The 22,463-nt window shown below is 52.8% G+C and overlaps 1 protein-coding gene across 2 annotated transcripts; it reads right to left on the bottom strand.

Annotated features, from left to right (window-relative positions):
• Nucleotides 1–13,055: 13,055 nt before the first annotated feature.
• Nucleotides 13,056–21,529, bottom strand: LOC100088953 (cathepsin W-like). Of its 2 annotated transcripts, XM_029059467.2 has the most exons (11): nucleotides 21,435–21,529; nucleotides 20,610–20,709; nucleotides 18,119–18,232; nucleotides 17,775–17,920; nucleotides 17,144–17,243; nucleotides 16,684–16,764; nucleotides 16,381–16,503; nucleotides 14,725–14,789; nucleotides 14,178–14,265; nucleotides 14,022–14,080; nucleotides 13,056–13,953 (listed from the first exon to the last, which is right to left on the bottom strand). In XM_029059467.2, the coding sequence occupies exons 1-11, from the start codon at nucleotides 21,519–21,521 to the stop codon at nucleotides 13,849–13,851; spliced, it is 1,068 nt and encodes a 355-aa protein (XP_028915300.1). In that variant the 5' UTR covers nucleotides 21,522–21,529; the 3' UTR covers nucleotides 13,056–13,848. The 2 variants fall into 2 exon arrangements, with proteins under 2 accessions (XP_028915300.1, XP_028915301.1); XM_029059468.2 differs by lacking the exon at nucleotides 14,178–14,265 and having other exon boundaries at nucleotides 13,861–13,953.
• Nucleotides 21,530–22,463: the final 934 nt, after the last annotated feature.

Raw genomic sequence — 22,463 nt, 5'->3', positions numbered from 1 at the left:
GTGAAATGTGCGGTCTGGGTTGTAGTCGAGTCGCAAGGTGTGTGGTCTAGGTTGTAGTAAGACAGTAGCGAGGTGAGGTAGGAGGGGGCAAGGTGATGGAGGGGTTTAAAGCCAACGGTGAGGAGCTTTCTGTTGGATGTGGAGGTGGATGGGCAACCACTGGAGGTTCTGGAGGAGTGGGGAAACGTGGCCTGAAAGTATTTGTAGAAACGTTTTGTAGAGGCAGAGAAGGAGCCCGTGAAAGAGACTGAGAATGACTGGCCAGAGAGATAGGAGGAGAACCAGGAGAGGACAGTGTCATTGAAGCCGAGGTTGGATAATGGTTCCGGGAGAGGTCGGTGGTCCACAGTGCCGAAGGCAGCTGAGCGGTCGAGGCCGGAAAGGATGGAGTAGAGGCCATTGGAATTGGCAAGAAGGACATCACCGGTGACCTTTGAGAGGGCAGTTTCTGTGGAGTGAAGGGGACGGAAGCCAGAGTGGAGGGGGTCAAGGAGAGAATTGGAAGAGAGAAACTTGAGACAGCAGGTGTAGAACTGTTGCTCAAGGAGTTTGGAGAGGAATGATATCAATAATAATGATGAATGTAATATTTGTTATTAATAATAATAATGATGATGATGACGTTGGTGTTTGTTAGGCGCTTACTCCATGCCTAGCACTGTTCTAAGCGCTGGAGTTGATACAAGGTAATCAGGTTGTCCCATGTGGGGCTCATGGTCTTTATCGCCATTTTACAGATGAGGGAACTGAGGCACAGAGAAGTGAAGTGACTTGCCCAAGGTCACACAGCTGACAAGTGGCAGAGCGGGAATTAGAACCCACGACCTCTGACTCCCATACCTGGGCTCTTTCCACTAAGCCAAGTGCTTACTATGTACCAGGCCTTGTATTAAGCCTTTGGGTGGATCCAGGCAAATCATTTTTTCATTCCGTTTTATTTATTGTGGACTTACCGTGTGCAAAGCATTGTATTAAGCGCTTGGGAGAACACAATATAACAACATTGTACTCTCAACACCACCCCCTCCTCGACTGAACTCAACTCACTAGCTCCTATCTCTACGGCCTATCTCTAAGCCACAGGCCTAGATCACCTCACACCCCCTTCCTTCGCTCATGTGCAGGAGCCACAGAGCGCGGCTGGTGGAAATCTAGGTATCAGGCTGACCTCGTCCACTTTGACTTTATCCTTACGTGCTTTAACTCTGCCCTCTCCACCACCCGGCAGAATTTTTTCTCCATCCTATTGATACCCATGGCCTTTCTCTCACCAGTCATTCCAGATGTTTGACTCCCTCCGCAAACCCTCTGTCCTCCCCCTCATCCCCCATCCCTTCCCCTCATGATCTGGCCACCTACCATGTGGAGAAAATCGATGGTATCAGGCATGATCTCCCTAAAATCTCCCCTGTCCCTCCTCACTTTCTCCCCCCAGCCGCCCCCTCCCCCGTCCCTTCTTCACCTCTCCCATCTTTCCCAGCAGTATCTCAAGAGGAGATCTGCCTCCTTCTCTTGGAATCCACCCTCTCTACCTGTGCATCTGACCCCATCGTTTCGTGCCTTATCAAAACATTTGCCCCCTCCTTTTTTTCCTCCCTAAATGCCATTTTCATCTGTTCGCTCTCCATTGGTTTCTTACCTTCTGCTTTCCAACATGCCACAGCTCCCTCCGCTTATCGCCCCATCTCCCTCCTACCCGGCTGAGAAGTGGCATGGTGGAGCGGTTAGAGCAAGGGCCCTGGAGTCAGAAGCCAGCTCAGTCGCTTGGTTGCTGGGTGACCTTGAGCAAATCATTTCACTTCTCTGGGCCTCGGTTCCTTCATCTGTAAAATGGGGATTGAGACCATGAGCCCCATGCGGCACAGGGACAGTGTCCAACCTGATTTGCTTGGATTTGCCTAGTACAGTGCCCGGCACATAGTAAGCACTTTAGAAATACTATTATCATCATTGTTATTATTATTATCATTCCAAACTCTTTGAGCAAAAGATTTAAACCCGCTGCCTCAAGTTCTTCTCCAGTTCTCTCCTCGACCCCCTTCAATCTGGCTTCTGTCCCCTTTGCTCCACAGAAACCACCCTCTCAAAGGTCACCTATGATCTTCTTGTCAAATCCAACAGCCTCTACTCCACACCTTATTCCTCCTCAACCGCTCAGCTGCCTTCGACACTATCTACTACTCCCTTCTCCAAGAAACATTACCCAACCTTGAGTTCACTTACACTGCCCTCACACTGTCCTCACCTGGTTCTCCTCCTATCTCTGTGGCCGCTCATTCTCAGCTTCTTTCATGGGCTCCTCCTCTGTCTCTACAAAACATTTCTACAGGTACGTTCAGGCCATGTTTCCCCAGTCCTCCAGAACCTCCGGTGGTTGCCCATCCACCCCTGCATCCACCAAAAAGCTCTTCACCATCGGCTTTATAATCCTCCATCACCTTGCCCCCTTCTACCTCACCTCGCTACTCTCCTACTACAACCCAGACCACAGACTTCACATGTCACCATATCTCGATCTTATCCATCTCACCACCAACCTCTCTCTCACGTTCTGCCTGTGTTCTGGAACTCCCTCCCTCCTCGTACCTGACAAACAATGACTCTCCCCACCTTCAAAGCCTGAATGAAGGCACATTTCCTCCAAGAGGCCTCCTCTGACTAGGCCCTCTTTTCCTTCTCTCCCTTTGCCTTTTGCCTTTCCCTGACTTGCTCCCTTTATTCATTCTCACTCCCAGCCCCATAAACACTTACTCAATAGTATTGATTGAGTGTTTACTATGTGCAGAGCACTGTATTAAGCGCTTGGAATGGACAATTTGGCAACAGATAGACAATCCCTGCCTATTGATGGGCTTACAGTCTAATCGGAGGAGACAGACAGACAAAAACAAGACAACTTAATCATGATAAATAGAATCAAGGGGATGGACACCTCGTTAACAATATAAATAGGGTAATAAAAATATATACAAATGAGCAGAGAGCTGAGGGGAGGGGAAGAGAGAGGGGGAGGAGCAGAGGGAAAGGGGGGGAAAGGGGGTTTAACTGAGGGGAGGTGAAGGGGGGCAGAGAGAGAGCAGAGGGAAAAGGGGAAGCTCAGTCTGGGAAGGCCTCTCGGAGAAAGTGAGCTCTCAGTAGGGCTTTGAAGAGGGGAAAAGAGTTAGTTTGGCGAAGGTGAGGAGGGAGGGCATTCCAGGGCAGTGGGAGGACGTGGGCTAGGGGTCGACGGTGGAATGGGCGTGAATGGGGGATGGTGAGGAGGTGAGTGGCAGAGGAGTGGAGCGTGCGGGGTGGGCAGGAGAAAAAGAGAAGGGAGGAGAGATGGGAGGGGGCAAGGTGATGGAGAGCCTTGAAGCCCAGAGTGAGAAGTTTTTGTTTCGTGTGGAGGTTGATAGGCAACCACTGGAGGATTTTAAGTAGCGGAGTGACATGCCCAGAGCGTTTCTGCAGGAAGATGATCCGGGCAGCAGAATGAAGAATAGACTGGAGCGGGGAGAGACAGGAGGAAGGGAGATCAGAGAGAAGGCTGACACAATAATCCAGCCGGGATATTATGAGAGCTTGTACCAGTAAGATAGTCGTTTGGATGGAGAGGACTGGGCGGATCTTGGCGATATTGTAAAGATAAGACCAGCAGGCATTGGTGATGGTTTGCATGTTTGAGGTGAATGAGAGAGCTGAGTCAAGGAAGACAACAAGGTTGTAGGCTTTAGAGACGGGAAGGATGGTCGTACCATCCACAGTGACAGGGAAGTCAGAAAGAGGACAGGGCTTGGGAGAGAAGAAAAGGAGCTCAATTTTTTGACATGTTGAGTTTTAAGTGGCGGACAGCCATCCAGGTGGAGACATCCTGGAGGCAGGAGGAGATACAAGCCTGAAGGGAGGGGGAGAGAACAGGGGCAGAGACATAGATGTGGGTGTCATCTGCGTAGAGATGATAGTTGAAGCCGTGAGAGTGGATGAGTTCACCGAGGGAGTGAGTGTAGATGGAGAACAGAAGAGGGCCAAGAACCGACCCTTGAGGAACCCCAACATTTAGAGGATGGGAGGGGGAGGAGGAGCCTGCGAAGGAGACTGAGAATGAATGACCCGAAAGAGAAGAGGAGAACCGGGAGAGGATGGAGTCCGTGAAGCCAAGGTGAGATAAGGAGTGGAGGAGAAGGGGATGGTCGACAGTGTCAGAGGCAGCTGAAAGGTCGAGGAGGATTAGGATAGAGTAGGAGCCGTTGGATTTGGCAAGAAGGAGGTCGAGGGTGACCTTTGAGAGAGCAGTCTCGGGTGAGTGGAGGGGATGGAAGCCAGATTGGAGGGGGTCCAGGAAAGAGTTGGAGTTGAGGAATTCAAGACAGTGAGTGTAGATGACTCGTTCTAGGAGTTTGGAAAGGAAAGGTAGGAGGGAGATAGGGCGATAACTGGAAGGGGAAGTGGGGTCGAGAGAGGGTTTTTTAGGATTGAGGAGACATGGGCATGTTTGAAGACAGAGGGGAAGAAGCCATTGGAGAATGAACGATCAAAGATAGAAGTTAAGGAGGGGAGGAGGGAAGGGGCGATAGTTTTTATAAGGTGAGCAGGAATGGTGTCTGAAGGTCAGGTGGAGGGGGTGGCACTTGCAAGGAGGGAGGAGATCTCCTCTGAGGATACTGCAGTGAAGGATGGGAAAGTAGAGGAGAGGGTTAGGATGTGGGGGGAGCAGAAGGAGGAGGGGTGACTTTGGGGAGCTCAGACTTGATTGTGCTAATTTTCGTGATGAAGTAGGTGGCCAGATCATAGGGGGTGAGGGATGGGGGAGGGGGAGGACAGGGGGCCTGAGGAGAGAATTAAAAGTCCGGGACAATTGGCTGTGGTGACGGGCATGGGTGTCAATGAGGGAAGAAAAGTAGTTTTGCCTGGCGGAGGAGAGGGCAGAATTAAGACAGGAAAGGATCAATTTGAAATGGATAAGGTTGGCTTGGTGCTTGGACCTTCGCCAGCAGCGCTCAGCAGCTCGAGCGTAAGAGCGAAGGAGGCCATAACTATCATTTATTCATTCATATTAATGTCTGTCTCCCCCTCTAGACTGTAAGCTCCCTGTGGGCAGGGAATGTGTCAAGTCTACTCTTATATTGGACTCTTCAAAGCACTTAGTACATTGTTCTGCACGCACTAAGCGCTGAATAAATATGATTGAATGACTAAAATTGGGCTTAAGACTGTGAGCCCCTTTCTGAACAGGAACTGTGTTCACCCTGATTACCTTGTATCTACCATCAACTACCATCAACTACTATCTCTGCACAGATGATATCCAAATCTACATCTCCTCGCCTGATCTCTCTCCCTCTCTCCAGGCTCGCATCTCCTCCTGCCTTCAAGACATCTCTACTGGGATGTCCTGCTGTCACCTCAAACTTAACATTTTCAAAACAGAGCTCCTTAACTCCCACCCAAACCCTGTCCTCTCCCTGACTTTCCCATCACTGTAGATGGCACCACCATCTTTTCCATCTCACAAGCCCATAACCTTGGCATTATCCTTGACTTCTCTCTCTCATTCAACCCACATATTCAATCAGTCACCAACTCCTGTCAGTCCCACCTTCACCACATCGCTAAATCTGCCCTTTCCTCTCCATCCAGCCTGCTACCACATGAATACAATCACTCATCCTATCCCGCCTAGATTACTGCATCAGTCTTCTTGCTGACCCCCCAACCTCCTGACTCTCCCAACTCCAGTCCATCGTTCATTCTGCTACCTGGATGATTTTTCTACAGAAACCTCTGGACACATCACCCTGCTCCTCAAAAAACTTCAGTGATTTCCCACCCACCCCCAAATCAAAGAAAAACTCCTCTCCATTGGCTTTAAAGTATTCCATCACCTTGCCCCCTCCTTCCTCACCTCGCTTCTCTCGTTCTACAACCCAGACCACACACTTTGCTCCTTTAGTGCTAGCCTTCTCACTGGGCCTCCAGCTCACCTGTCTTGCCACCGAACCCTGACCCACATCCTACCTCTGGCCTGGAACGCCCTCCCTCCTCTGTTCCAACGGACAATGACTCTCCCTGCCGCCTTCAAAGCCTGATTGAAGGCACATCTCCAAGAGGCCTTCCCAGACTAAGCCCCACTATTCCTCATCTCCCACTCCCTTCTGCGTCATCCTGACTTGCTCCCTTGGCTCTTCCCCTCTTGCAGCCCCAGAGCACTGATGTACATATCTGTAATTTTATTTATTCCTTTGCTCTTCCCTGCTCCAGGCCCCGAAGTACTTACGTACTTATCTGTAATTTTATTTATTTGTATTGATGTCTGTTTCCCCTACTCTACACTGTGAGTTCATTGTGGGCAGGGAATGTGACTGTTCATTGTTGTACCGTACTTTCCCAAACGCTTAGTACAGTGCTCTGCACACAGTAAATGCTCAATGAATATGATTGAATGAATGACCTTCTGACTCCCAGGCCCGTGCTCTATCCACTACGCCATGTCGCTTCTCAGCATGGGAAGAGGGAGATGGAGAGATAACTGGAGGGAGCCACGGGGTCAAGGGAGGGTGTTTTTAGGATAGGGGAGACATGGGCATGTTTGAAAGTAGGGGGAAAGAAGCCATTGGAGAGTAGACGGTTGAAGATGGCAGTTAGGGAGGGAAGAAGGTAGGGGGCAAATGTTTTGATAAGGTGCAAAGGGATCGGATCAGATGCGCAGGTAGAGGGGCTGGATTCTGAGAGAAGGTGGGAGATCTCTCTTGAGATACTGCTGGGAAAGATGGGCGAGTTGAAGAAGGGACAGGAGGCGGGAGGGAGAGAGGCAGAGCAGGGGAGATTTTAGGGAGATCATGCCTGATAGTGCCAATTTTCTCAATAGAGTAGTTGGCCAGGTCAAGAGGGGCAAGGAATGGGAGAGGTCGGGGAGGGCAGGGGGTTTGCAGAGGGAATTAAACACCTGGAACGACTGGTGAGAGAATGGGCATGGGTGTCAATAAGGACAGAGAATTAATTTTACCGGACATTGGAGAGGGCAGAGTTCAAGCATGCAAGATTAAATTTGACATGGACAAGGTCTGCCTGATATCCAGATTTCCTGCCATCAGCGCTCTGTGGCTTGTGCACAGAAGCGAAGTAGGTGGACTGTGGAGGTGATCCAGGGCTGCGGATTAGTGGAACGAGATTGACGAAGGATAGGGGAGCGAGTGAGGTGAGTTCAGTAGCGAGGGCAGTGTTGAGAGTACCATATTCTTATATTGTACTCTCCCAAGCACTTAGTAGGTGCTGGGCTTCTTCCCAACAAAACGAGAGGGAACGCGGGGGAGACTTTCCCAGGTGGGAGGTGAAGGCCAGGGGGCTGGCTGGAAGCAACAAGGTTGGCCACTGCCAAGAAATTTCCCTCAGCAGCCTCTGGAGACTGTAAGCTCCTTGCGGGCAGGAATCTTATCTCTATTTAACTCTCCCAAGTGTTCAGTGTGGGCCGGTCATGCTGGAGGCTCTCAATACATTCCATTGATTGATTGATGGATTGATTGAATCTAAGCTCCCTGTGGGCCGAGGTTGTGTCTACTGACTCTACTGTAATAATAATAATAATAGGGTTATATTTTAGGCGCTATGTTCCAGGTACTCTATTAAGTGCCATGACGCTTCAGAGCATGGGCCTGGGAATCAGGAGGCGGTGGGTTCTAATCCTGGCTCTGCCATTTGTCTGTTCTGTGATACTAGGCACGTCGTTTCACTTCTCTGGGCCTCAGTTACCTCATTTATAAAATGGGGTTTGACAATTACAAGCCCCACATGGGACAGAGACTGTGTCCAACCCCATTTGCTTCTATCCACCCCAGCGTTTATCACAGTCCCTGGCACATAGTAAGCATTTAACAAAGACCACAATTATTATTGTAATGTATGCTCCCAAGCATTTAGTACAGCATTTAAGAGCAGCAGCAGCAAGAAAAACAATATGGACAAGTAGAAAGAAGGAAGGAGTACAGGAAATTTTAAATTTTGTTTTTAATGGTAAGTGCTTACTCTGTGCCAGGCACTTACTGAGCACCGGGGTAGAACCAAGATAATCAGGTTGGACACACTTCATATCCCACAAGGGGCTCACAGTCTTAATCCCCATTTTAGTCAGTCAGTCCATTGTATTTATTGAACATTTCCTGTGCATAGAGCACTGTTCTAAGCACTTGGACGAGAACAATGGAACAGTAGAACTGACACAATCCCTGCCCACGTAGAGCTTGCAGTCTAGAAGGGGAAACAGACATTAATATGAATGAATAAATAATGTGTATGGACATAAGTGCCATGGGGCTGGGAGTGGGGATGAATCAAGAGAGCGAGTCAGGACAATGAAAAGGGAATGGAAGAGAAGGAAAAGTGGGCCTAGTCAGGGAAGGCATCTTGGTGGAGATGTGTCCTCAATAAGACTTCGAAGGCGGGGAGAGTCATTGTCTGTCAGATAGGAGGAGGAGGGCGATCCAGGGCAGGAGTGGGATGTGATCGAGAGGTCGGCGATGAGATAGATGAGATCAAGGTACAGTGAGGTGTGAAGTGTGTGGTCTGGGTTGTAGAAAGGGAGTAGTGAGGTGTGGGTTATAGTAGGAGAGTAGCGAGGTGAGGTAGAAGGAGGCAGGGTGATGGAAGGCTTTAAAGCCAATGGTGAGGAGCTCTCTGATGGATGAGGAGGTGGCTGGGCAATCACTGGACATTCTGAAGGAGTGGAGAAACTCGGCCTCAACGTATCTGTTGAAACATTTTGTGGAGGCAGAGGAGGAGCCCACAAAAGAGACCGAAAATGAGCAGCCAGAGAAGTAGGAGGGAGAACCAGGACAGGAGTCAGTGAAGCCGAGAAGGGTTTGGTCAACGGTGACTAAGGCAACTGAAAGGTTAAGGAAGAATAGGATGGAGTAGAGGCCGTTAGATTTGGCAAGAAGAAGATCAGTGGTGTCCTCTGAGAGGACAGTTTCTATAGCCTGAAGGGGACAGAAGCCAGATTGGAGGGGACCAGGGAGAGAATTGGAAGAGAGGAACTTGAGACAAGGGGTGTAGAACTGTTACTCAAGGAGTTGGGAAAGGAATCATAATAATGATAATAATAATGATGATGACGGTATTTGTGAGCGCTTACAATATGCCAGGCACTGTACTAAGCACTGGAGTGGATCCAAGCAAATGGGGTTTGACAAAGTCCCTGTCCCACATGGGACTCACAGTCCCCATCCTCATTTGACAGATGAGGGAACTGAGGCCCAGAGAAGTGAAGTGACTTTCCCAAGGTCACCCAGCAGACAAGTGTAGGAGCCGGGATTAGAACACACGACCTTCTGACTCCCAAGCCCATGCTCTATCCATTCTGTCATGCCACTGCTCAGCGTGGTGGGAGGGAGGGAGAGAACTGGAGGGAGCTGTGAGGTCAAGGGAGGTGTTTTTTAGGATGGGGAGACATAGGCATGTTTGAAAGCCATGGGGAAGAAGCCCCTGGGGAGCGAACAGTTGAAGATGGCAGTTAGGGAGGGAAGAAGGGAAGGGGCAAATGTCTCGATAAGGTGTGAAGGGATGGGGTCGGATGCACAGGTGGAGGGGCTGGATTCTGAGACTGGGCAGGAGATCTCTTCTAGAGATACTGTTGGGAGAGATGGGAGCAAGGCAGGGCGACACAGAAGGGTATGGGAGATGAGGAAAAGTGGGGCTTAGTCTGGGTAGGCCTCTTGGAGGAGACGTGCCTTCAGTAAGGTTTTGAAGGTGGGAAGAGTGATTGTCTGTCAGATTTGAGGAGGGAGGGCGTTCCATGCCAGAGGGTCGGCGGCAAGACAGGCGAGATTGAGGCACAGTGAGAAGGTTAGCACTAGAGAAGTGAAGTGTGTGGGTTGGGTTGAAGAAGGAGAGAAGTGAGGTGAGGGAAGAGGGGGCAAAGTGATGGAGTGCTTTGAAGCCAATGGTGAAGAGTCTTTGTTTGCTACGGAGGTGGATAGGCAACCACTGGAGATTTTTGAGGAGGGGGGTGATGTGCCCTGAACGTTTCTGTAGAAAGGTGAGCTGGGCAGCAGAGTGAAGTATGGACTGGAGTGGGGAGAGACAGGAGGTTGGGAGGTCAGAAAGGAGGCCGATGCAGTAATTAGGCAGGATAAGATGAGTGATTATATCAACATGGTAGCAGTTTGGATGGAGAGGAAAGGGAAGATTTTTGGTGGGGAGGAGATGTGCCTTCATTCAGGCTTTGAAGGTGGGGAGAGTCATTGTTTGTCAGACAGGAGGAGGGAGGGCGTCCCAGGCCACGGGCAGAACGTGAGCGAGCGGTCGGTGGTGAGATGGCTAAGATCGAGGTACGGTGAAGTGTGAAGTCTGTGGTCTGGGTTGTTGAGGGAGAGAAGCGAGGTGATGTAGAAGGGGGCAAGGTGATGGAGGACTATAAAGCCGAGAGGGAGGAGCTTTCTGTCGGATGCAGGGGTGGATGGGCAACCCCTGGAGGTTCTGAAGGACTGGGGAAACATGGCCTGAATGTACCTGTAGAAACATTTTGTAGAGGTAGAGGAGGAGCCCATGAAAGAGGCTGAGAACCAACGGCCATAGAGATAGAAGAACCAGGTGAGGACAGTGTAAGTGAAATCGAGGTTGGATAATGTTTCTAGGAGAAGGGGGTGGTGGACAGTGTCGAAGGCAGCTGAGTGGTTGAGGAGGAATAGGACGCGGAATAGAGGCCGTTGGATTTGACAAGAAGATCATTGGTGACCTTTGAGAGGGCGGTTTCTGTGGAGCGAAGGGGACAGACGTCAAATGGAAGGGGGTCGAGGAGAGAATTGGAGAAGAACTTGAGGAAATGAGTGTAAAACTTTTGCTCAAAGAGTATGGAATGATAATAATAATAATAATGATAATAATAATGACGATTATAGCATTTCTTAAGTACTTACTATGTGCCAGGTACTGTACTAAGCGCTGGAGTGGATCCAGGCAAATCAGGTTGGTCACAGTCCCTGGGCCACATAGGGCTCATGGTCTCAGTCCCCATTTTAGAGCCCGGGCCTGGGAGTCAGAAGGTCATGGGTTCTAATCCTGGCTCTGCCAGTTGTCTGCTTTGTGACCTTGAGCAAGTCACTTAATTTCTCTGGGTCTCAGTTACCTCATCTATGAGCCCCACGATGGACAATCTCATTACCTTGTATCTACCCCAGCACTTAGAACGGTGCTTGACACATAGTAAGTGCTTAACAAATACCATAATAATAATAATTTTACAGATGAGGGAACTGAGGCCCAGAGAAGTGAAGTGACTTGCACAAGGTCATCCAGCAGACAAGCAGCGGAGCTGAGATTAGAACCCATGACTTTCTGACTCCCGGGCCCATGCTCTATCCACTCTGCATGCCGCTTCTCAGCATGGGAGGAGGGAGATGGGGTGATAAACGGAGGGAGCTGTGGCATGTTTGAAAGCCGTGGGGAAGAAGCCAATGGAGAGTGAACAGTTGAAGATGGCAGTTAAGGAGGAAAAAAGGGAGGGAGCAAATGTTTTGACAAGTTGTGAAGGGATGGGGTCGAACGCAGAAGTGGAGGGGCTGGATTCCGAGAGAAGGAGGCAGATCTCCTCTTGAGATACTGCTGGGAAAGATGGGAGAGTTGAAGAAGGGACAGGGGAGGAGGTGGTGGCGGGTAGATAGTGAGGAGGGACAGGGGAGATTTTAGGGAGATCATACCTGATAGCATTGATTTTCTCCACAGGGTAGGTGGCCAGATCATGAGGGCAAGGGATGGGGGATGAGGGGGAGGACAGAGGGTTTGTGGAGGGAGTTAAACAACTGGACGACTGGTGAGAGAATGGCTATGGGTGTCAGTAGGATGGAGAAATAATTCTGCCGGGTGGAGAAGAAGGCAGAGTTAAAGTAGACGTGGACGAGGTCAGCCTAATACCCAGATTTCCGCCAGCAGCCCTCTGTGACTCCTGCACAAGAGTGAAGGAAGGGGGTGTGAGGTAATCCAGGGCTGCGGGTTAGTGGTACTAGATCGACTTAGGAATAGAGCAGCTAGTGAGTTGAGTTCAGTCAAGGGGATGGTGTTGAGAGTACAACGTTGTTATATTGTATTCTCCCAAGCCCTTAATACGGTGCTTTGCACACAGTAGCCCTCAGTAAAGAAAACTAAACGAATAAATGAATGACAGTCTCAACTTGGTCACCAAGGGAAGATAGGTAAGGAGGCTAAATAGGGCATGATTTTTGACTTGGAAAATTGGATGGGGTCAAAAAATCAGGGAACGGATTTGCGGGGAGGGGAGTGTGCGGGAAAGAAGGCAGGTGAGGAAGTTGTGGTCAGAGGGATTTGAGAGTTGGTGAGGCTAGAGATTTTGCAGTGGCGTTCCAGGCTAGAGGCAGGCTGTGGCTGAGATGGGCAACATCCAGGTATAGTGAGACGATTAGCATTAGAGAAGGATAGTGTGGAGTGAGAAAATTAATGTTAGAGGAGGGAAGTTGCAAAGGTTGGGCGGTAGTAGGAGGGGGCAAGGTGATTGAGGAAGTTGGGGGAGCAGAGGTGGGAGGGAGAATGGAAGAGGAAGGTGGATTTGGGTCCCTGCCCCGACGCCTGGAGAACATCACCAGCAGGGGGGAAAGATAAAGAGGCCTGTCAAACTGTGCCCCTCTATTCCCCTCTCCTCCCCCACATCCCCTCGCTGACCACCCTTCCCCCCGCCTTCCCTCTTTCCAGTTTGTGGAGCCCTGCCGCTCAGACCGCTGGCCGCTCTCTAGCGTGCTCCTCTTCCACATCAAGTATGTGGCCTCCGTCCGTTCTCTGGATGGCTTCGTGTGAGACACCTCACCCCCTCCGCCCTCCTGGCATCCTTTGGGCCCGGACCGTGCCCTTCAACTCCTCGAGGCCACTGCCTCCCCCTGCCACATGGGATGATGGGTTCCTGTTGATCAGGAACCCAATTCCTCCCCAGAATCAGCTAGCAATGAGGCAAATCCAAGGGGGGGTGTCTCTCCTGACCCACTCTCTGGCCAGAGTCTTTGTCGCTCTGGCAAAGTACCCCCACCCCAACACCCTACTGTCCCCTCTAATGCCCCCTCTCCAAACAATGTACCAATCCATCCATCAATCATCTTTATTGAGCGCCTTCTAAGCTAGGTTTGCAAAAAGACAGTAGGATAGGCAGGCATGAGCCCTCCCCTCCGGGAGCTTCCAGTCGAGAGAACGGCCTCTTAGTGGTGCTCCCCCTTCCTTCTCCTCCCCTGGCAGGCACCGGGCGCTCTGGGACCGCTACACGGGGACACTCCGGAGCTGCCTCCTGTGCCTGTATCACGACTGACCCCCTTCCCTGGGGAGGGAGGACTGGCCGCCGCCCTCCGCCCCCCAGACTTGATCTTTACTCTGGCAAAATGGTGACATAAAATGGCTGCAGAGACTATGGAGGCAGGGTCCTGCTGCTCAGGGGATTAAGGAGACGCCCAGGCCTCATCTGGGGGCAGAGGAGTGAGAGAGAAGGTGTGTGTGTGGAGGGATGGTGACAGGGGGACTCAGCCCTAACTAAGCTGGTGGTCGGGGAGCCGGAGGGAGACTAAGGGGGGATGTGGGGGGAATGGGCAGGGGGACGCAGCACTAAGCAGGTGGTTGGGGGGGTTGGAAGCGGGGAGAGGTGTGGGGAAAGTGGGCAGGGGACGCAGCCCTAAGCAGGCAGTTAGGGAACCGGAAGAGATCAGGGGAGTGGCCCAGACCAGCCGTCTCCTCCTAGAAGCTCTCTCCCGGTTCATTCCAAGGATGGGCTGGGACTCGGGATTGTTTGGGGAGGGTCAGGAGTGGGGGTGGTCCCTGCTGGAGCCACAGGGAGGGGACAGTGGGGGGCATAGGGTAACTCAGGCCATTGGGTGGACAGGACTGAGGGTCTCATGGTGGGCAGGAGACGCGGCGTTTGGAACCTTTGACCAGGGCAGTGATGGGATAATCGGCGATCCCACAGGCGTTGCTCCCACGATGCAGTCGGAAATAGCCCTGAAGGGAAAGGAGGTGAGGGTGGTCCAAGGAGAGCCCTCATTTCCCCTCCCCCACGCCCAGCTCACCTTCTCTCCCCATTCCGGGCCCCAAGAATTCTTCAGGATCCAGTGAGAGGAATCATTACCTAGAGACGGAGTAAGAGGGAGGCCGGGGGCTGCGGTGCCGACCCCGGCCTCTGGGCCCCCGTTTCCCCCCGGCCCCCCGAGTCTTCCCCAACTCACTGAAACCAAAGCCCACTAGCAGGATACTGTGTGGTGATTTGGGGTCGCAGTTATGGTGGGACGGATGCATAACTCCCCCGACGTAGAGCTGGAGAAAAATTTCGGAGGGAAGGGCCGAGTGGGGCTGAACACTGTGTTCAAAAGACAAGGACACGTCCTCCCCGCCCCCCCTACCGGTAACCCCCCAACCCCCAAAGTCGGGCCGAATGAGAACCGGCGTGGCCTAGTGGAAAGAGCCCAAGCTTGGGAGTCAGAGGGCCTGGGTTCTAATCCCTGCTCTGCCTCGTTGTTGGCTGTGTGGACTTGGGGAAATCACTTCACTTCTCTATACCTCAGTTACCTCATCTGGAAAATGGGGACAAAGACTGGGAGCCCCCCGTGGGGTATAGACTGGGCCCACCCTGATTCATTCAATCATATTTATTGAGTGCTTACTGCGTGCAGAGCACTGTACTGAGCTCGTATCTACCCCAATGCTCAGAAGAGGGCGTGGCACATACTAAGCGCTTAAGGTACCGTGTCAGAAAAGCCCCACCCCGAGCCTCACCTGCAGCTGCGGCATTTTGATGCTTACGACGATGGGTCCGTTGTCAGCCACGTAGCGGGCCATGGCTGCAGGGGTGGAGGGAGGCGGGGGTTCGGGCGTCAGGCTTCCTCCTCCTCCTCCCCTTCCTCCTCCTCCTGCTCCCCCTCCTCCTCCTGCTCCTCCTCCTTCTCCCCCTCCTCCTCCTCCTCCTGCTCCTCTTCCTCCCCCTCCTCCTCCCCCTCCTCTTCTTCCCCCCTCCTCCTCCTGCTCCTGCTCCTCCTCCTTCTCCTCCTCCCCCTCCTCCTGCTGCTCCTCCTGCTCCCCCTCCCCGCTCCCGCCGCCCCCAAGGGGAGCCCCCGGGGCGGACCCCGGCCCTGCGTCTCGGGCCGCTGTGCCCTCCTCTGGCCACCAGGGGGGGGGGCGCGGCGCTCCCAACGGGGGAGGCCGGGGGCGCCGCGGCGACCCCTACTGGCCCGAGGCCCGCGGTGCGGCCAGCCAGCCCCCCGCCCCCGGGGACCCCGCAGCCGGCGCTCCAACACACCGGCGCCCTTCCCTCCTGCCTGCCTGCCTGCCTGCCTGCATTCAGTCCTATCTCCTGAGCGCCGACTGTGTGCGGGGCACTGTACCGAGCGCTTGGGAGAGTAGACTAGAACAAGAAGCAGACACATTCCCCACCCACAACGAGCTTGCAGTCTAGAGGGGGACACAGACACTAATAGAAATCAAAAAATGACAGGTATGATCCTAAGTGTTGGGAGGTTGGGGGGGCAAGTCGGAGCGACTTGCAGAAGGGAGTCGAAGAAAATGAAAAGAGGGCTTCGTCGGGGAAGGCCTCTTGGAGGGAATGGGCCTTCAAAAAGGCTCTGAAGTGGGGGAGAGTCGTTGTCTGTCAGATCTGAGGGAGGGTGTTCCAGGCCAGGGGCAGGATTTGGGCGAATTGGATAGATCCAGGTACCGTGAGAAGATTAGCGTTAGAGAAGGGAAGTATGAAGTGAGAAGATTAGTGTTAGAGGAGGGAAGTTGCAAGGGCTAGGTGGTAGTAGGAGGGGGACAAGGTGATTGAGTGCTTTAAAGCCAGAAGTGGGGAGTTTTTGTTCGATCCTCTAGACTGTGAGCTTGTTGTGGGCAGGGTGTGTGTCTGGTTGTTTTTCTACTGTTGTCTCCCAAGTGCTTAGTACAGTGCGGTGGATGGGCTACCGTCAGAGTTTCTTGAGCGGGCAAACACGACCTGAACGTTTTGGTAGAAAGATGATCTGGGAGGCAGAGGGAAGGAATGACTGGAGTGAGGATAGGAGGGAGGCGGGGGGGGGAGGGGGGGCGGTGTCAGCCAGGATGCTGATCAAAGCGGTAATCAAAGTGGGATTGGATAAATGATTGGATTATCGTGGTCACAGGTCAGAATGGGCCAAGCATTGTGTTAAGTGGTGGGGTAGAAGCCAGCTCAGCAGACTGAACGGTCCCTGCCTCCCGGGGATTTGGAAGACTTCCTCTCCCTTTGGAGCATAGCCCCTCCGGGCCTCCTTTTTCCTGGTTTCCCCAGCCCTGCCCTGCCCAGGGGAGTCAGCCGGAAGCCAGACGCGGACAGGAGCCGGGAGGAATCTGGTGGGATTCCCGTTCGAGGGGACCCCGGAAGGGCCGGCACCTCCCACCCCTGATCTCAGCACCCTGGAGACTCACACATCTCATCTTTGGGCAGTGTGATGAAGTCGTGGATCCAGGCGGCTCTTGTCTTATTGGCCTGACATCTGTTGGGCCTGGCCCGGACCTTGTAGGGGTAGTCCTTCTCACTGGCCAGGCCTCCTGGGGGCGGGAGATGTGGCTCACCCCGGTTCCTCCGGGGTCCCTCGTCCCACCCCCAGGAGCTGGGAGGGGAGGATGAAGGAGGGTCTGGGCTCAGGGCGGGGCGGGGCAGGTAGGAGTCGGGCAGGGCCGGAGGAAGCCAAGGGAGGAGGAGCCGTCGTGGGCGCTGCCGCTACTCACTGTTGAACCACATGGTGATGAAGGCATCCTCGGGGTAGCCACCCTGACAGCCGTCCCTACAGCGACCACAGTCCAACACTTCTGAAGAAGGAGTAAAGAAGAAGAAGCATTATGGTATTTGTTAAGTGCTTACTAGGTCCCAGGTAATGGATACAAGCAGATCGAGTTGGACACGGTCCCTGTCCCACCTGGAGCTCATGGTTTTAATCCCCATTTTACAGATGAGGTAACTGAGGCCCAGAGAAGTGAAGCAATTGGCCCATGGTCTCACAGCACACAGGTGACAGAGTTGGGATCAGAACTTACATCCTCTGAATCCCAGGCCTGGACTCTAGCCACTAGACTCCGCTGCCCAGGAGAGTTTGGGGACACAGTGGGAGGCTCTCTCCACGATGGGCTGGCTTATCCTCCCCGCAAGCTGTGGCCTGGGACCGAGCCGCCACGTCCCGCCGGGGGCTACCTTGCACTGAGAGGGAGACGAGTCGTTTGCCTGCCCTGAGGTACCACATGGACTCTGCGTTGCCGACGGCGGCGAAGGCCCAACAGGAGCCACAGGATCCCTGGGGAGAACGGCAGGACTGGGGGCGCCACCCAAGACCCCAGCACTTCCCTCCACTCTCCCATCAATCTGTCAGTGGACTGAGTCCCCTGCAGAGCACTGGACCACATGCTTGGGGGAGTCCAATATGACGGAATTGTTAGACGCTGATCCCAGCCCACAGGGAGCTTATAGTCCCTATCCCCGTCCCCATCCCCCATTCCCTATCTGGCCCCAGCCAACTTATCCAAGTAAGTCTGGGCCAGGGTGGGGTGGGGGCCTTCGGACAAAGGCAAAGGGTCCACAGAGGATGGAGGCATAATGTATGTATGGGAGGGATTGATAAAGGAGCCTATTAAATTCCAAGCCCTTTGATAAAAACTGGGTAGATATCAGGTCATCAGGTGGAATGTGGTTCCTTTCCCCACAGGGAGAATTTGGGGAAGCTGGGGAAGCCACGGCCTCCCGGAGGTGAAAAGAATGAAGTCGGAGGTGACGACGGATCCGGGTGGGGCAGAGTTAAGGGGAGGGCCTGAGGCCCAGGGATCAGTACCTGATTTTTGACCGATGTGATGGCTCCTCTTTTTCTCCAATCACAAGTTTCCTTGAGGAGAGGCCCCTCGGGGATGCTGGCCATTTGATTTGCCCAACCAGAGGGCATCCCGAATCTGGGCGCATAAAGGCTGAGAAACTCCTCCTCTGGGAAGGCAGGAGGGAGGTCCTGGGTGGCCGCTCCCCTCAGCCACGGAGAGGTCGACAAGAGAGCCGTTGGGGACCGCGGAGCCAGAGAGCTCCCCACCTATTCCCTCCTGACCCCGGGTCTCCATCTCCCCTTCCTCCAGAGGGGCTGGGGGTCAGTGGGGAGGAGGGAGGAGGAGAGGCCCCGGGGAAACATACCCGAGAGGTCACTGAAGGGCGTGACCCCATACTCCGCCGTCCCCACGTCCTCCTCCTGCAGCTTCCGGGCCCGGGCCAGGTTCTGGACGAAGATCTTGAAGCGTCGCACGTACTCTGTGGGAATTAGCTGCTGTGAGCGGCAACCTCCCCACTTCAGGGGCTGGGCCGAGCGTTGGGGGGCCCGGAGAGGAGAGGGTTGTGGGAAATCCACCCACTCAGGGCATCTATTGAGAGCACACTGTGCACAGAACACAGACTAAGTACTCGGGGGAATATAATATAATGGAGTTGGTAGGCATGATCTCTGCCATTGAGGAAGAAGCGTGGCCTAGTGGAAAGAGCCAGGTCACGGGAGTCAGAGGTTGTCGGTTCTAATCTGTGCTCTGCTGCTCATCTGCCGTATGACCTCGGGCAAGTCACTTCACTTCTCTGGGCCTCAGTTACTTCCACTGAAAAATGGGATTCATTCCTCTTCCCTTTAACTTAGACTGGAGTCCTAGGTGGGACAGGGACTGTGCCCAACCTGATGATCTTGTCTCTACCTACTCCAGGGTTTAGAACAATGCTTAGCACATTGTAGGTGCTTAACAGTTACCATTTAATCAAAGGAGTTTGCAGTTTAGAGGGGGAGACAGATATTAAAATCAATTACAGGTAGGGGAAGCAACAAGTATGAGTATATGGACATAAGGGCTGTTGATTTGGGGAGAGTAATGAAGTGCTTTGTCGGTGTGGACTCAAGGAGAGATGCAAGATTAGTCCAGGAAGGCTTCCTGGAGGAGGTATGTTTAAGTAGGGCTTTGAAGGTAACGAGAGAGGTGCTCTGTGGGACGTAAAGTGAGAGGGAGTTCCAGGCAGGAGGATGGGGTGAGCATAGAAGTCAGGGTGAGAGAGAGGAGACCAAGGCACAGTGAGAAGGTCAGTGTTAGAGAAGTGAAGCAGTGTGGGTCGCAGTGGAAAAGGAGCGGTGAGAGGTTGGGACAGGGAGCCAACGGAACATCTCAAAGCTGACAATGGGAAATTTCTGCTTGATGTGGAGATTGACAGGCAACCGCTGGAGGTTTCTGAGAAGCGGGGAGAGGCGTGTGGAATGGTGTTTTAGAAAAAAGATCCAGGCGACAGTGGGAAGTATGGACAAGCGGGGAGAGACAGAAAGTGGGGAGGACAGTGAGGAGGCTGATGCAGTAGTCGAGGCAGAATGGGACAAGCATTTGGATCAGTGAAGCACCAGTTTGGATGGAGAGGAAAGAGGAGATTCTGAAGATGTGGTGGAAGATAGGACTGGTGGGATTCAGTGACCAACTGAATAGTCAGCAAACAGTCACACTTCCAACCTCTCTCAGCCTGGATCCCCACCTCAGAAGCAAGTAGTCCCCCTCCCCCTGTAGGGGTCTCCCCCAAAGCCTCTCTATCACACCCGACCTCCCCGAGAACCTAGCAATCACCCACTGTGGCATCTTCACAGCCAGCAGGGGCTGAGGGTTGCCTGCAGCTGGACTCTTTCCTCTCCAGCTTTTCCTCCTGGCTGGATCCTTCTTCTTCCACCCCGGAACCCAGGGAGGGGTTGCGGCAGTTTGGGGAGGGGGAAGGGGCACGGCTGGAGGGGGTGGGCCAGGGCAGCCCACAGCAGTCTTGGGAATTGAGGAGACAGAAAGAAAAGGGAATGGAAAAAGATGCATTGCGGTGTGAAGGGAAGAGACTGTAGCTGTCTGTCAGCTCATCGAGGGCAGGGAATGTCACTGTTTATTGTTCTATTCTACTTTCCCAAGCACTTAGTACTGTGCTCTGCACACAGTAAGCACTCCACAAATAGGATTGAATGAATGAATGGGAGAAGAATAGACCCTTTCCTGTTTGGCTTTTACACCTCCCACAATTCTCCGAGTCCTCACACTAGACCCTGTTCGTAAGATTGGAGAAATCCAGTGAGAGTGTGGGATGGGGTGGGGGGTTTCCGAGTATTCTCAGAGCTGCTTGGGGGGGGGCATCTCAATCAGTGGTGTTCACTGAGGTCTTACTTTTTTATGGTATTTGTTAACTGCTTACTATGGATCGAGCACTGTTCTAAGCGCTGGGGTAGATACAAGTCAATCAGGTAGGACACAGTCCCTGACCTACATGAGGCTTGTGGTATAGGTAGGAGGGAGAATAGGTATTCAATCCTTATTTTATATGAGGTAGCTGAGAAGCTAAGCGACACGCCCAAGGTCAGATAGCAGACAAGTGACAGAGGAGGGATTAGAACCCAAGTCCTCTGACTCCCAAGCCGAGCTCTTTCTGCTGGGCCCCGGCTGCTGACAGTGTGCAGAGCCCCGGATTGAGGCCTGAATAAACAAAGGATCCTTTTCGCCTCTAGACTTTAAACTCATCGTGAGCAGGAAATGTCAGTTGTATTGTTCTATTGTACTCTCCCAAGCGCTTAACACAGTGCTCTGCACCTAATAAGTGCTCAATAAATACAATCGATTGCAGCCCCACAGCCCATCGGTACCTGCTTGGTCTTCGTAGCTCTTATTGTAGCGAATCTGGAAGTCCTTGAATTTGTCCATCAGCTCCAGAGTCATGTCAGGGAGAGGCTTGGGGTGCTGGTCCTGGAGGAGCAATAGAAGAGGATATGCTGTGCTGGTGGGGAGTTGGGGGGATGGACTTGGGACCCGACTCCTGATTCCATATCCCAATTCTAAGGTGAGCGAGGGGTGTGAGCTGCAAGGTGAATAAAAATAATGATAATAATGGAGGTATTTGTTAAGTGCTTACTGTGTGCCAGGCACCCTACTAAGTATGGGGGTGGAGACAAGCGAACAGGTTTGGACAGTCGTTGTCCCATGTAGGGCTCACAGTCTCAACCCTCATTTTATAGATGAGGGAAGTGTGGCCCAGAGAAGTGAAGTGATTTGCCCAAGGTCACAAAGCTGACAAGTGGCAGAGCTGGGATTAGAACCCATGACCTTCTGACTCCCAGGCCTGTGGTCTAGCCACTATGCCATACTGCTGGAGGGGCTTAAGGGGAGAATCAGAATCAGATCAGTTCTCCTCACGCCCTGACAATGCGGGGCCCCCACGAGGAAAATGGGAAGTGGAGGGTTTTCCTGTTTGAAGGCCCCAGGAAGGGAGCTGAGACTGGGGGCTGGGCCTCCTGACTCCCAAGCGGGAGTCAGGTCAGTGGGGGACAAGGGGCAAGCCGGAGAGGGGGCCCACAGACCCTATTAGGGTTTGAATCTCTGTCCCCAATGGTCAGGTGGGGAAGGACCCTGAGGTGGGTAGAGGCAGGGATGGGGCAGAGTTGAGGGGGAGAGGATGTCGTCCCCAGGCTTACCTGGCCACCGGGTCCCAGGGAGGCCATGGTGGCGACCTCTCCCAGCTGGGCCAGGAGGCAGGGGAGCAGCAGGGCCAGCAGGTCCATGAGGGAGGGCGGGAGTGGGCAGAATGAGCTGCCAAGGGCAGGAAATGACCATATATACAAGATGGGGGAGGGGGGGAGGGGGGGAAAGGGGGATGCTGGGCTCCTCCCCACCCAAACAAGAGGAAATGTGGGGAGGGACTCTCCCCAGGAGGGAGGTGAAGGCAAGGGGGCTGGGTGGAAGTGGGGGTGGGGGTAGGGTGCAGGTTTGCCAACTTCCCAGAAATTCTCTGCGGCAGCCTCTGGAGACCATAGGTCCTTGCGGGCAGAGATCTTGTACCTATTGTGCTCTCGCAAGTGTTCCTTGCAGGGCCGGGCCCACAGTGGTGCTCAATAAATTCCATTGATTGATTGATTGATTGAGTCTAAGCTCCCTGTGGCAGGGATTGTGTCTACTAACTCTATTGTAATAATAATAATAATAATCTTGGTATTTGTTAGGTGCTCACTATATGCCAGGGACTATACTAAGTGCCATGCCTCTTCAGAACCCAGGCCTGGGAGTCAGAAGGTCATGGATTCTGATCCGGGCTCCTCCACGTGTCTGCTGTGAGACTTTGGGCATGTCACTTCACTTCTCTGTGCCTCAGTTATCTCATCTGTAAAATGGGGATTAAGACTGTGAGTCCCACATAGGACAACCTGAGTATCTTGTACTTAGAACAATGCTTGGACCGTAGTAAGCACTTACCAAATACCATCATTATTATTAATTGTTATTATTATTATTATTAGAATAGTGTTTGGCACATAGCAAGTGCTTAACAAATACCATCATCATTATTATTATTCTCTGGGCCTCAGTTCCCTCATCTGGAAAATGAGGATTGAGACTGGGAGCCCCATGTGAGACAGGGACTGAGTCTAACCCTGTTTGCTCATATCCACCCCACCACTTAGAAGAGTGCCTGGCACATAGTAAACATTTAAAAAATACAATTATCA

The sequence above is a fragment of the Ornithorhynchus anatinus genome, chromosome 3 (genome assembly GCF_004115215.2).
Source record: "Ornithorhynchus anatinus isolate Pmale09 chromosome 3, mOrnAna1.pri.v4, whole genome shotgun sequence".
NCBI lineage: Eukaryota > Metazoa > Chordata > Mammalia > Monotremata > Ornithorhynchidae > Ornithorhynchus > Ornithorhynchus anatinus.
The sequence above is the reverse complement of the archived record's forward strand: the minus strand, read 5'-3'. Positions and strand labels throughout refer to the sequence as shown.

Bases quoted from the DNA above. Each gene is read 5' to 3' on its own strand.
- LOC100088953 (XM_029059467.2), bottom strand. From the start codon at position 21,521: ATGGACCTGCTGGCCCTGCTGCTCCCCTGCCTCCTGGCCCAGCTGGGA. The intron at 16,765-17,143 runs GTAGCCCCCGGC...CTCCTTCTTCAG, and splicing joins CGTCTCCCTCTCAGTGCAAG to AAGTGTTGGACTGTGGTCGC. The intron at 14,266-14,724 runs GTGAGGCTCGGG...ATTTTTCTCCAG, and splicing joins TCAAAATGCCGCAGCTGCAG to CTCTACGTCGGGGGAGTTAT.